Genomic DNA, 15,053 nt, shown 5'->3' on the forward strand with positions numbered 1-15,053 from the left:
TAATTGGATTTTCACCCGCAAGTGTAAAATCGATTCGTGTTTCTATTTTTAACGGTGAAGCATTCGGTTAACGTTTTATATCTCGATCGTCGTGTTAGACCGCATTTATTACGTGCGTCGATTTATCACGCGGAATCATAAAATATTCTCCATGAGAATGTGACAAGACCGAATTACCTGTTGTACATGAGGATGTCTGGTTTCCAAAGCTTGTTCGGAGTGATTCGAAGATCCTTCACCCCTCCGTAATCGCTCTGGTTCCACTGGAGATTGTAGTCCTTCCACTCCTGAGACATAAAATAACATTTATAAGCTTAAAAATTTCAGTATCTTATCAGAGATCTAACAAATACGACCAAATAAAACTTCCTTATATTTTATTCTTTTTTTATGGCACTCCCACTAACTTATTTGTGGCATTTTTCTGATTAAAATAACGGTAAACACGTTACATTTCAGCTGTATTTATTGGTTTATTTGACGATATGCTTTCGTTGAATTTTAATGAATTCAAAGGAAACTGTTCTCGCAACAGTTCCAACCAAAAAATTATTGTTTTAAAAAAATATTTCTTCGTGTCTCCACTGTGAAAGAAAAGTTTTCTAGGTGTTCTGATTTAGGCGTAGCGCCGCAAGTGTCCAGTTCGATTGTCCTTATTCCCGAGGAGAGACGAAAAATCCGAAATGGACAGAAGAAAAATGTTGGATATAATTAATATTCACGTCCCGGTACTGAATATAATTCCAACCAAGAGGAATATCAATTTTCTGTGGTCTGCCGAGGATAATGAAGCTCGAAAAGCCCGGGGAAACTTCGCTCGGACACAAAATTGGTAAAATTAATTAATCCTCGTTAAAAGGAAGATTAATTATTCGCGGAGATTCGTTTCTTCGAACGGCCCGGGGGAAACCGCGAACGAAAGTCGCTTTGGGACGTGATCGGGCAAATGCAGGTAAAAAAACAAAAAGAAGGAAGGAACGCGCATCGTCGAACCATGAATTTTGTTTTCGGGATTTGTTGGTATTAGCTTGTGTAAGACCGTTAAACCATTATCTACCTCTCTCCTTTCGTTTCCCTCTATCGTTCGAGCATGGTACACAAGCGAAAAGACCTAAGAGTATTCGTGAGCTATTCACAAAGTACGAGATTAGGGGAGATAAATTCGCCGCGAGCACGAGAATAGCGAAAATCGGCGCTGGCGTATTACGATCCAACGTCAGCAAGACGATTCAAAGGTAGCCTGGGTAATTGCGTTGCTATTATTACAATCGGAAAATATCAAGGAAATGAATGTGCCGTGATCTGACGGGAAATGGGGCTTTTGAACTGAAACCGTTAAAATAATCTTTGTAACTTTTATCCCCCTCCGTGCAGAAAAACGAATCGATGTAAAACGTTACCAGGTTATAGATTGCTTTAAAACGATGATATTTCATAACGCGGGTACCTGCAGAGTATATTCCCATTATTCGAATGATAGTAATTTTATATTTCAGCCTCTCTCTGATTGTCAGAGATAAAATAGAATCAGAGATAGCAGTGTTGCAATGACTATAAAAGTTCTTTGATTTTTCGACAATTATTAATAACAATGTAATTCTAGTTGTCGAAGCTATGAGCCGAATCGTACGTGGATTGACATTATACAAAGGGTAATTGTACAAAGGGTGGACCAGCTGAATACGATCGCCTAAACCCAGATGGCGCCGTATATCCATAGGATGCACATTTCACGTTCAGTTTATGTGCGAACGTTCTACGTTAATTTTGAATATCGCTGGTTCCACTTGAATTCGCGCGAACTTCGCGGATTTATTATTCATCGTTAAATCGTTAAACAATTTCTGCGTCGAATACGAATCTTTCTAGTCCGCGTCGCCGCACACTGGGCTGAACCAAAGATTGTAGTGACATTTTACCAAGAAATGAACTTTCTCATATCGATGTCTAATCAATTGGTATAGTCTTTCGAATATCCATTGACCTCGAAAATGGAAGAATTATGAAGAATTAAAAACTAAATGCAAGTTATAGTTGTACCGAACATTTAAAGTTGAACATTTTAGAATCTGCGATCGACACCCGGAAAATGTTTTCTTTTTCGCGATATTTTAACGATCCGGTTCAATCAATTTTTTCTACAGTAAAAACAGCATTATTCTACATTAAGATATTATAATTGCAGTTACAGTTATCATATGCAATGTATTTAACATGTAATGTCGAATATAGGACAAAAAATTGTCAAAATTTTTATAATTGACAAGGAATATCTTTTGACACCTAAGAGAACGCACGTTGGGACCAACCGCAATGTGTTCACGACACTTTCCTTTACATAATGTATAAAAATCACGCCCTCCACGTCCACCATTCTGAGTTATTACCGTTTAAAGTTGGTAATGTCCTGTTATTTCACATACGTTCGGTAGCTACCATCAGTACTCTGCGAAATATTAAGACATCTTTCTACTAACAAGTTCAATAAAAAAGTATTATACGTTCTTTCTTTATTATATTGATGCGTTGTTTATTTATTTATTATTATAAAGTTTTAAAATTATACAAAACCTGAAAATTTTAAGAACAGCAACAAATAAAAACATACTTTATACTTTACATTCTATTATTAACGTCTGACCCTCGCGTACCAACAATAAAATTAATATCATATAAAAATTATATAATTATACAATTAATAAGTACTGCATAAGTGTTCGTGTATAAATAGATAAAGTTTTGCAGATAAAGGTATTATACTCTAACACTTCTGAAAAGAATGCTTGTTCTTTGACACTTTCAGGGTTTTTTCACTCGAGTGTCAAGTGTTGAAACAAAGAAAAACAAAGTGGCTTAAAACAGACAAGCATTCGGTTGGAATAGAACCATAGTGTTGAGAATAAACTTTTGTTTTATTTTCTTACATTTGTCTCAACCAATTATATTTAAAACATGGCAAAAAAATGTATTATATAATAAAAATAACTATTATCAATGCGATGTTAAACCACACTACTGACAAATTTTTTATATGTTATTAAAAAAGATAGCATTCTTTAATATTTTTCTGTGCAAACCGCATTCTGATATCTTTAATGGTTCAGTAGTTATACTAGAATGTCACTAAAATCTTTGATCCAGTTCTGTTTATGTCCGAATGTCCTACGTTCATTTTGAACATCGCTAGTTCAACTTGAGTTCGCGCGGACATCTCGAAATCGTTAAACTATTTCTGTGTCGGATATGAATCTTTTTAATCCGCGGCATTGTGCCGTCCACAGAACAGTAGTTCCCGACAGTAGAGCATTGCAGAGAGCCATTTGAAACTCGCAGCAAACACCGTAAATCATCGCCGGCTGGTCTCCGCGTCCTGGCGCGTTCATGGCCAAACAAAAGAGTATAGCGATTAAGATTAATATCATATTCCCGGTGAAATTACAGCGCGGCGACGACGACGGTGACGACGCGACGTGGCCACTACACAGCAAAGGAGTAAATAGAAGGGCGCGGTGGGTAAAGTCCTGTATATTTAAGAGCAGCGACTTTCGAGGAATGCGCGACCTGGTTTTGATAAAGGTGGTGCGCAAACTGCATAGAAAAGCGCGACGTTTTATAATGTATACTTCAATTTCCGGGGCTGGGCGGCGAGTCTCGGCGTTTGCTCATTAGATTACGCGGCTGAATTGCACAAACGAGGAATTCAGAGGGTGAAAGTTTCGCCTTTCCGTATATCCTGGGACAGAGCGGGACACACAGTGGGACACAAAGTCGCGACCGTGTCAGCCTCAAGATTCTCGAGTTGCTTTCCCCCGATCCGACGACGTAAGACGCGTCGCGTCGCGACGCCTTCCTCCGCAGTCTACACGAACCCGCCATGGAAAACGGGGCGTAACGAACGATCCTTCGGCGCTTTTCCCTCTGAAAGAAGTTTTCGTCCCCGCCAAGCCGCGCGCCGAGTGCTTTCCATTTGCCGCCACAGCCGACACTGCCGCTAAGACGTTCCGCGTTTTCGGGAATTAAACCATCCTACTCTATTTATTTCACCGGCATCGAAACGACGCATAGTGGGGTATTTGCTCCGATTATGTGGTCAAAATTCAATTAAAAAAATTTTACATAAATTGCTCGAGTTAATTGAATATCTGAGGAACGATCTCCAATCGTTCGTTTTCCCATTCATATATCCATAAGGCACTGAAATTTGTCGGAAGTTTGAAATTCTGTTAACACGTTAGTTAACTGTTATACACGCCTTCATTTCTCAACGGGTTCACCTATTAGTAGTTTTTACCTTATCTACATAAATTAAATAGATTTTTGTTTTATAGAAGTTTTTTTTAGCTAAGTATAAGGTATACTTTTAAGAGAATTTCACTTTTGTACTATATACATTTTTGTAGTTATTAATATTCAAAGATAACCAACGGGATTCAGTCACTTTTTTTTATTAATGATTCTAAGACTTTCGTAATGATTTGGTTATACTTGAGGGTGAGTCCCGGTGTTCATTTCAGTGCCATTGCGTTCTTTCAAATTTTATTATCAAAATGCAAGAAGAATTGGTTTCTACTACGTCCAACTCCGTGTTTTATAGTTGATTTATGAAAAAATGGCCATCGAAAATTGCAGCATTTCTCGCATTTGCTATATCTCCGTATTAACTTAAGTAAATACTAAATAATAATAATAAACACAGAATATACACTAAAATAAGAAAACAGTACAAACATAAAATTTAAATAATATATAGGAATTTTTTAAAAACACTTGGATAGCTCTCACTGCACACGTTACTCTTTGACAGAATGGTTCCAACTGAATTCAATCAGAACGAAGAGGCTTAGCCGAATGCTTATCTCTTGTGTAACATGAACATCTCGCGAGTACGTAATCTAAAGAGTTTCTTCGATGGGTCTCGTAGTATCACAGAGCCAAAGAACAAGCGGGTGGAAAATGCATACTTTTCGCCATGGCAATATGTTTAATTATCCTAATTGTTAACTTATTCTTAATTCTATATATTCTTAAATATAATTACTTATTAACTGACTCTTTGTAATAAGTATTTTAAAAAGATATTTTAATTGTAAATGAGTATACTTTTCGATAGTGTACATAAAATAGACGAATGACATTAAAATATTGATTATAATCCATAGTACATGATTGAAAAATAGCTACAACCTTTACGATCTGATACGCTCCTCTACATGGACAGACTTTGCACTCAAAACATCCATTTTAGTGAAATCGGTACATAGTACAAAAAGTAGAAATGTCAAGCTTTAAAATGGTTGCTTTTTCATCAAATTTGGATAAATTTTAGCAAAGTTACAGCAGTTTAAATATTAAGCGAATTTTGAAATAACTTTGACCGCACAAATCCGGCAAATACGACGCGAATACCTCCAACCGATCAGTAAACTGCAGATTTTTATACAAAATAAAAATCGTTTATATTAATTGCGAGAAATAAATTCCATGCCTCTTTTTAGTGATGTTTATTCGTAAAGGTTGAGTGTCGAAGTATTAGTTACAATTTTGTAACAGAGTAGATCGGAGAGCTTTTGAAAAATAAGCGAGATAGATTTAAGATACTCAACTTAGGCGGGACACCCTGTAATAGGTACAGAAAAAGTTAATTGAAAAGTTGTTTAAAATTTATGACATAGACACTATAGACCACAAAAAACAACACTTCTTTTAATTGAAATTTTCTAGTGTTTGTCTAGTTAGTTTGCAATGTTTTGTAGTTTTCTTAATATCCAATTATCAATATTGACGAAGTAGTTCAGTTGGAAAATATTGGGTGTGCTTTTTATCAATAATTGTTCATTAATAGACCAATCAAGACTCCAACTTATACAAACATTTCCTGAGGCCAAATAGTGCATTATGTATAGGTAGAGTCAACTCGCGCTGAAAGGTTGACCGTGCTATCTGAATAATAATAGAGAATACATAGCAATATTTCACATGACATGACCGAAACAAGTTCGTTCAATGTCGAAAATAATATTAGCCTAATACTGTGTGAAATACTATGTGATATTAAAGGTATGTAATAATAAGTACTTAATTGTTCTCCTTAGAATTTCAATCTCCACGTACACGCAGGACTTGTCAAAGGCTAGTTATCTTTAAGAAAGATAAAAGTCGGTATCTATATATAGAAGATTCGTTCGGGGTATCTTTAAGTTCCTTATTGTGCTCGATCTTGCGCATGGATACATGTTTTAAAAAAGCACGAGTCATTCTTAGGAAGAAAATATATTTCTGGTCAGCTTTTTATAAAGTACAAAAATACAGGAAGCTTGGTTGACGTTCAGTCTGCAGAAAAATCTATTCACTTATCAAATTGGTTTATAATATAGCTGGTAAGTGTGCACTATAATAATGGGTTAGTAAGCTGTTATTGAATTCGGATTACATCACTGGATATTTCGATTAAAATTTCTACCGCGAGCCACAAAATAAAAACCATTATCATCGAATTTAATTTCCGATTGTGTTTCGATTTGCAATTACGGAGTTTCCGCTCTCAGGTGTCTTACTCCTGCGATAATGTCCACCGGAAAACTTTATGGAAAAACGATTGGATCGCGTAGCAAATGATTACAGGGAAGAGTATTAGAAGTTCGCGAGCAACGTGCAACGTTATATAAGTACAATACATTAAAAATAAAAATACATGTTTAAAATTAAACTTATATAACTACAATACATTAAAAATAAAAAAGACATGTTTAAAATTAAAACTAACAAAATTAAAACGTAGTAGGATTTAATAAACAAATATCATGTTCAATATATTTTTTATTGTATATTAAAACGCTCTAACGCATCGGTTGTCGATTTGAATAATAAATAATTATATCTTTGTGGCACGATCCTCTTCTCGTCGTCTTAGATTGCGAAATACGTAGTAGTATACATAGTAATTTTTTGATTTGGGTGCCATCAGTAACGAAAGGGTTAATTCGATTGGGTTCACCTTTTCAATGAGGCTTTTCGAATACAAATTTCTATTACGAGAATACGATAGATATTAATGAATTCATTATAATTAAATTAAGTTATTTATATGAAATGAAAATTTAGAACAGTATCTGGAGTTCAGCTGGATAGTACGCCACAGACATAAACGACGATAAATTATGATAGTTCAATGAGATTTTCGTGCATATGCGGAGCCATTTGTATTACGAGAACAATAGCAATGTTTTACATAATAAAAACGTTCCCATTCGGAACAAGCCATACATTTTCGTGAACATCTCCGGGAATTGCGACAGTCCGCTCGCGGTAGGATCGATGATCACGTAGAAAAAGGGTGCATATCTCAATCGTGTTAGTCTCTGTAAACGCCCGTCGTTCGAGCTGCAATGGATTGCCGCATTCATCTTCGGATGACCACAATAGTGGACGTATGCGCTTGACTGGCTCTCTCGTGTGCATTAATGCAACGCGTGCTTTCGGTTAAGGCCGAGGCGGATGGCGATCTTCTGATACCACAACGCTATCACTGTTCTATGTATATGCCTGCTTGTACGTTAATCGAAGGAGCCAAACTGAGGAAATCAGCTTATTCGGGGAATATTTAATGCAATCAATCCGCATACTGTAAACCAACGCTCAACGTTAACGTGGAACTATGTTTTTCGTTGCGACACAGTGGACCAGAATTACGAAAACCAAGACAGAATTCGTGTCTCCGTTAGTTATACATTCTTAATAACTAGACTGCAGATCTTTCTAGATCTTTCCAGATCTTCTTATGAAGAAATTAATTGGGTGAAATATAAAACAGTAATGGATTAGTAAAATTCAAGAATATTGTAGTGTTGTTTTGTAACGTGAAAAAGTCATCTCAAATGACAAATCCCCATTTTTATTATATTCCTGTTTTCCACAATCAATGCAGAATATTATTAATAACAAATAGAACGGTGTTAGGGATTTTTTATTTGCTAGAATGGGAAAGTATCTTTGTAAAACTACCCTTGCAGCTGCTAATTAATTTCTCGTAAGTGAATAGAATAACAAAACAATATTCTTTAAGTAATCAATGTTACAGTGAAAGCTACAATGTTGCCACTTCGTTTCTTGCTTTGCGGGTGCACTCTGTATCGACTAGTGAAAGGATGGTTCAATTTCGCAAATTAACACGAATCCTCGCAGAAAGTCATACAAAAGGAGTGTTGATGTTGGAGGGCCACCAGGTCCCAAGGGACCGAATAGCTTTGCAGTGAGAAGGAGGAGGCGTATTTTGGGTCAAGGGGTCCTCGGGACAAAAGCTGGCGTATTGATGACACAGGGCTGCTCTAGACCATCAGACCTAGATGCCTAGTAATGAAAATGGGGGTCTTGCTGTTGCAGGGACGCCGGGACTTAGAACCAAACGACAACTTCGCGAACTATCCATTTCCGCGATTAGAATTCACTAATAGACTGCAACAAAATCGGTAAAATTATGGAATTCGGAACTAGAATACTTCCTTAATGAGGACGTTCCTTCTCGTCGCAAATGCCTCTAATTAATAGTAGTTCAGTAGCGATCACACCGCAGGACACGGCATGGCAGTTCCCTTTCTTTGTGCCGATCGGTTTCAGTGACGCAACCGTACAGAGGGATAGACGCGATTCCGAAACGGTCTTGTTGGCTGCTGGCTCTGGCTTTGTCTTCTCTTTATTCGAGCCATCGCTCTTTACGACTTGCCACGGGCAAGTCACTTTATTGTTAGTTGACTCCTTTATCTTCGAAAAGGCGAGACAGGGAGGTAGTGTCGCATCGGAAATTCAATGGACTGCGGAAGGCCGACGGAAAACCTAGAAATTGTTTTATCACCGGTCCCTATGGTCAGTGAATTTTCAACAGCTCGCCGAGATAAGATCGGAGACAATTAGACAATGAATGGAACACCGCGCTGACAACTGTACGAATTTTGATCTAATTACCACCGTCACACGTGTCTGACGACCAAGATCCCATAATTCATATTAGATAATAGTAAAAGTTGCCCGATTTTCAGAGACCACAAAACCTTTGTCCTATGTCCAATGCTTACGCTTTGACGGCATATGCTACGTCAGACCTGTGCAAGTCCGGACTCACTCGGACTCGTGACGTCCCGATGTTTTGTTTTCTCTTTTAGACATTTCGTACGAGAATATGAACGACGACCAAAGGGAACGAAGTACCATTTGAATCCTAAAAAAGAGATCTCGGTATATGAAATTTATCAATCGTGAAGTAAATTTTACAGTCGAAGGAATAGGTGTTTACACATCTGCATCACGGTACCAGCGGATGTAAATTTTTTCCCGTGCAAAGTGCAGTCCGAAGTCTTCAGTTTATTCATGAATTTTTATAGCTTGAAAGTGGAGGAAACGTTGCTTTCAAGGAAACGTCATGTTCAGAGGGATCTGCTTGTAAAACCTGGCTCTGACATAAATAAAGCAGAACAATAATTCAAGCTAAGAGACCAATTTAAGCAGAATATATGTGCTTTGCCCATTTCTTCTGAAGCGCGTTACTAGTGGAACAGGTTTTGCGAAAATTTGAGCGTGCGTCCAACACTTGTACCCTTGTGCATATTTACGTTTATATATTACACGGGTACGGTGTTTGTGTACTGTTGCAAACTGATTTATCTGTTTACCGTGCCAAGGTACTAAAGTTCCGTTTTTATATTATTATTTGTTAAGAAACGTACGTTGATAACATAAGAAAAATATAATTATATTTTATTACTGTTTATGAAATATTTAATGAACTGTATATTAATATTGAATATAATGAAATGTATGTGTAGTGAACTGTTGCGTACTGAATTTTTACATTTACGTTACAAGTACATAAATTATATTTTTATACTGCAAAAATTGTTGAACTTATTAATGTTTCACAACAGATGCAATTTTTACCACGCTTATATTAACTTGCAGTGTTGTTGTATGCGTCAAATCTTGTAATCGAATTTTAAACCTCTTCCCATAGTCCAATCTTGCTGAAATTTTGTATACACACTTGCTTCCGATGACAATAAAAGTAGAAAATAAAATATATAAAAAAAACTTTTTAAAAACCACGCTTATATTAAAATGCACTCAAAAGGAGAAAATAATTTTTTTCCTGTTTCTCCATAAAATACCGAATCCAGTTAAATGATTAATAATATTTTTCCCCAAAATTTAAGCAATTAGTTCAAAATTTCTTCTGTTATAAAATTAGTGTCAGAATAGATAGAAAAATTTAATATGAATTTAAATAAAATTATGACATTAGTGACTATAAAAATAAGATTACGTAATTATTATTATTTTCTCCTTTTTAGTGCATTTTTAAAAAGTTTTTTTTTATATATTTTTTACTTACACACGTACCAAAAACATAATAATTTATAGGAGAAAGGCAAAAATTTTGAGTCCGGTAAAGTTTACCCCAATATTTCATGGGTACGTTAAAAATCCATACAAATTTCAGCGTTTGCCCAGTAAAAGGATCACTGCGGTTACACCGTCCACGAAGGGACGATCTAGCTCGATACAGCTCGATAACACATCTCACTACGTAAAGAAGTGCCGGCTTATAGTTTTCTGACAAACATAGGAGGAAAGCACCTGTAGGCAGCGACCAATAGAGAGACTAGAGGAGCGTGCACTCGAAGCGCCAAGGGTTAATAAACTCGAGAGATCTTCTCTGTCTGAAAGCATTTAATCGAAAGGCAGAAGGGCGTGTACAGTCTGTAGCCTGGGCATGAGAGGGCGTCGTCAGACGAACAATTCGAGCGACATACAGCATGTCCTCGGGTACTCTGGCCATCCCGAATCCCGTCACCTCGTAATCTATCCAGCGCCAAGCTGCACACAAGTTTCCTGCCCCCCTTTCGCCGAGGCAATCTCCTTCGCCACATAACCCGATAATTTTAATTACCCTAACAAGATCAATAATTTCTGTCGGCCTCGACGAGACGCGCGGCGCGGCGCGGAGCACACTGCCTCGACGCGTAATCGTCCTGAGAGATTTCTATCGGCGCCCGTGCTAGCCTAGTTTCGTTGATCTTCGGAGGGGCAACTTTGATTACACACACGTACACGTGGCACAGGTGTACACATACACAGGGAGAAACAGGCCACTCTGGGATAGACGGGATTTCGAACGGCCTGGATCATATATTCAATTATCGATCGTATTTCATTCAAACCGCCCTGGCTCCGGCGCGGCGTGCACGGTTCAACGAAACCTGCTTTCATTACCGACCTGGTAACACCAGAAATTATGATCGTTCCGGTTGACCGGAACGCGGTGACGTTTGCGTGGATAATTTGTTGACGAGGAACCGGCCGAAGCGCCAAGCTGAATGATGGATAGGTTTAAACAGACTCTCTCATGTACACGAGTCGGAAAATCGATTTTTTTTTTGCAGTCTTCATAGTATCAATTGAGAGTCCAATATAAAATTAGAAATCAGAAACTCGGAAAACGATCACAGTCATGTATGCTGTTTGATAGAATGTTTATGAATTTTGCCGTCATTTTTTGTTGACCAGAACGGAAGAAATAGTGCACAGTTTATTAAGACCGTGTTCACCTTAAAAGAATTTACAAGTACTCCCTCTGTCCTATAATAATAGTAGCAATTGATGAATTTAATTTGTCCCATAATAATAGTAGCAAAAGAAAATAAATATAGAACGCAACATTTATTATCAAAAAACTAGATTACATGAAACAATAAATTAAAAATATTACTTCTAATTTTTATTTTGAGTGTTCGGATAGCTTCTGAATTTTTTCCTTGGCTGCGAAGCTTTGCTATCCATATATGCGTGAGCTTAAAATTATTGGAGCCATTGTTCTTCATTGCTTCCAGCATACCTTGTTTTATCCATCTTACTTTTACAATGGATTGATATTCAACTGAAATAAAACTTGAAAATACAAATTGAAAGATGTGTCAAAACAAATGACAGATGTCACGAAACTTGAATTTTCATTGATGGCTTCGCAATTTTGCGCTACAACATAACTTACAGCTGCATTCGCCAATAATTCCCGTTTAAATATTCACTTGCTACTATCATTATGAGACAGAGGGAGTAATTTATGGTAACAGAGTAAGTTGATTCACTTTGTATACTTGATAAGAATTGGGCACATCAATTCTACGTGATTGTATCATTGAATTTGAAAAGAAACAGTGAACTGCGGATAAATAATAAATTCCTCTGAGTGGAAAGGAGTTTCAGATCGCAAAGCGATAATGCATTCCGCCGAGGTGACATTTTATTGCGCGACATTTTCGCGAAGGAGTTCGAGGATATATAATAACTCTGCCATAAAATAGCATGGCAGATTACAAATTGATCCAGCTCAGACGATTAATGCGAATAGTGGGAGTTCCATTATACTCTGCCACTTTCATCCCGCATGCTCAGTCGTGCTTCCCCTTCTCATGGATTCATTGACCTACCAAAGCGTACCACCTGTGCCATGGTCAGCGTAGAAATTGAGTCAGCGCTTTTTCACTATTACTACCACTCGTCCCGTGTGTATTTCTGCGAGTAAAGCTAGCTCACGTGACCCCTGTCAGTTTCGCAATTCTTCAGAAATTTCACGGTAGGTGACCTGCCCGGTGAATGAACGGCTCCCGGTGAATAAACATAATTCATTCTAAATAGTTCATCTTGAAATTTAGATAGAGTAATTTTCTTGGAAATTTACTGATGTCTCGCTACAGAGATCCTCTTTTTCATCACCTATCAGAAACTAATTTACTTAGCCGTTGCTCGATTTCTCTTTTCTCGTTTCTCTTTGTCAGTAGATAGTATTATCAGTCCACGTGGAGTTCCCAATAGGGCACTACCAAGGGTTCCCTAATATGGGTATAGCTATTGACATTCTTGGTGTGAGTGCCGAATATGGCACTAGGTGTCATTAAGGGACTCAAGGTGTACCATATCAAAAACCCCTTCCGCTGGAACCTGCAAATGACACACCACACAAAAAAACATTTCTCCCAAGCTGTATTAATTTTTGAACAAACCTCAACTGGTAATTTTTTGGACGGAAAAGAGCATTCTACAATAATCAAAAAATGACATCAACAAAAGGTGGTTCATATTTGGGCACTTTACCCTATTATCGAGACGTTTCGTGCAACGAGAGAGGTACTACCGTACAGTCACCTCTAGGGAGCCCTTAAAACTAACTGGAACACCTAATAAATTCGTTTGCAGGTGCGGTGGTTCGGTTACTTTCACACGGGAGGATTACTCGCGTTGCATCCTTCTGCTGGGTATCGGTTTCCGAATGAACGATAATACACGCGCGATTGTGAGCGTGTGTGCGCACACTATGCTGAATCACCACGCGACGTTCGTCGATCCGCGCGAATCGTTCAAGAATTCACGCTAAGCTGCGCTCTGATTCGAGCGCAATTAGCGGCTTGATTCACGCGCACATGTGCTCGCGTGCATGTATCACCGCAGGAGGATTCCGACAACTGTATCATGACCGTACGTACCCCCCACCTCGTCGCGTCATCGCTCTCGGCGTTCACGGTTAAACGTAGGTCACAGGTGTCCCGAGTTAAAGGAGAGACGCGAGGAACGATTGCTTAGGGGACAAAATAAATGCGCCGCTGTTCAACTTAACGCGTCCCCGGAATGCAATAAATCGCGGGAATAAAGAACGTGCACGCCCCCGCTTCTCGGCCGAATCGAATTTTCGCGCGAGGCGGATGTTGTTCGTTGCTGAAACGGGCACGCGATTCCTCTGTCGAGGAAATAGAGCAACATGTCGCGCCGCGACAGTGAAGCGCCTGTTTCGATCAGGTTTCAGCCCTTTCACGGTTATTTTTGTAAAGAATTAGATAACTATAAATATAAGGAAAAAACGAAAGAAGAAAAATCAACACTGTTTTCTGCAAGCAACGTAAAGGCGTATATACTTTTTGAAGTGAAAATTTATTTGGGCGGACCACGTACACAATTGCTGGGCTGTGAATGAGTCTGATCCGTCACGCTCCGAGGTGAAACGCTATTCAGGTAAACTGGAAGAAACAGAGAGGTGTGCAATCGCCTTAGAAGTTTTCACTTCGATCGTGCAGTCTCATGCGCACAGTATTGGACTGTTTTTTGCCGAAGTCATTTTAGAGATTTCTTGGTTATCAGAATCGAGGGAAAAATTATGCATAATGCAAACCTGCAGAATTTTCTAGCAATAAACTAATGTTGTAACAACGTTAACTATAAAACACAACATCGATGTTGAAATGATAAATGTGTCCAATGAAATAAAGAAGAAACAGACTATGAAGGAAAACAAAATAATTCGATCGCAAGAACAATGCGTGTCGTGATTAGTTCCGATAATCAAGGTTCCAATAATCGGTTGATCAGCTATACAACATTTCGCCGAGCAGAGACTCCGTTGTACTGCGCATGATCAATATTTCAGTACGAGATCAAGTGCGTCGAGAACAATGATAGAAAAATTAGCGAGCACAGAGAGAAAGATATAAAATTTCACCGTTTCAAACGCTTTCAATCATCCACGCGTTACGCTCTCGCAGGAAAACGAAGAGATTGCCCAACAGAGGACGCGTCCTCGCGGAAGTTAAAACGTTGTAATTAAGATCGTTACCTCTCCCCTAAAGCAGTTAATGACGCAGAGCGGCGCGGCGCAAGGGAAATTTCGGTGCCTTAAGTAATTCCGTAAAATCGTGTCCCTCGCGAAAGACTTCAAACGTTTGGAACCGTTTACATTCGAAATGCCGGAAATAAATTTTACGGGGTGCGCGGTCGAACACCCTGCTGCGAGGTAATCACAGGACTACAGGTGGCCAATCTTTTAATTGGCGAGCGCGCGTGTCAAAGCAAGCGGCAAGTGACGAAATTGTGGCGGGAGCTCGTTTTCGAATTAGTAAAAATTTCAAAACCGCAGCTTCAGAACGGTGGACGCAAGAGTTGACGCTCCGACAGATAGACAACGACATTCGTCCTATGCATTATTTTCTCAAATAATTCGAATCGTTGCACGACACTGT

The 15,053-nt window shown here is 38.4% G+C and overlaps 1 protein-coding gene across 10 annotated transcripts in view; it reads right to left on the bottom strand.

The window, feature by feature from the left end:
- The window catches only part of Nachralpha6 (nicotinic acetylcholine receptor alpha6), a 390,412-nt gene that overhangs the window by 208,987 nt on the left and 166,372 nt on the right, over positions 1-15,053 (bottom strand). For all 10 annotated transcript variants that reach the window (XM_076420937.1, XM_076420941.1, XM_076420942.1 and 7 more), the window contains one exon: positions 178-287. In XM_076420937.1, the coding sequence (XP_076277052.1) occupies positions 178-287 (110 nt within the window). The remainder of the gene's footprint in view (positions 1-177; positions 288-15,053) is intronic.

This window comes from Lasioglossum baleicum, chromosome 3 (assembly GCF_051020765.1).
Source record: "Lasioglossum baleicum chromosome 3, iyLasBale1, whole genome shotgun sequence".
Taxonomy (NCBI): Eukaryota; Metazoa; Arthropoda; class Insecta; order Hymenoptera; family Halictidae; genus Lasioglossum; species Lasioglossum baleicum.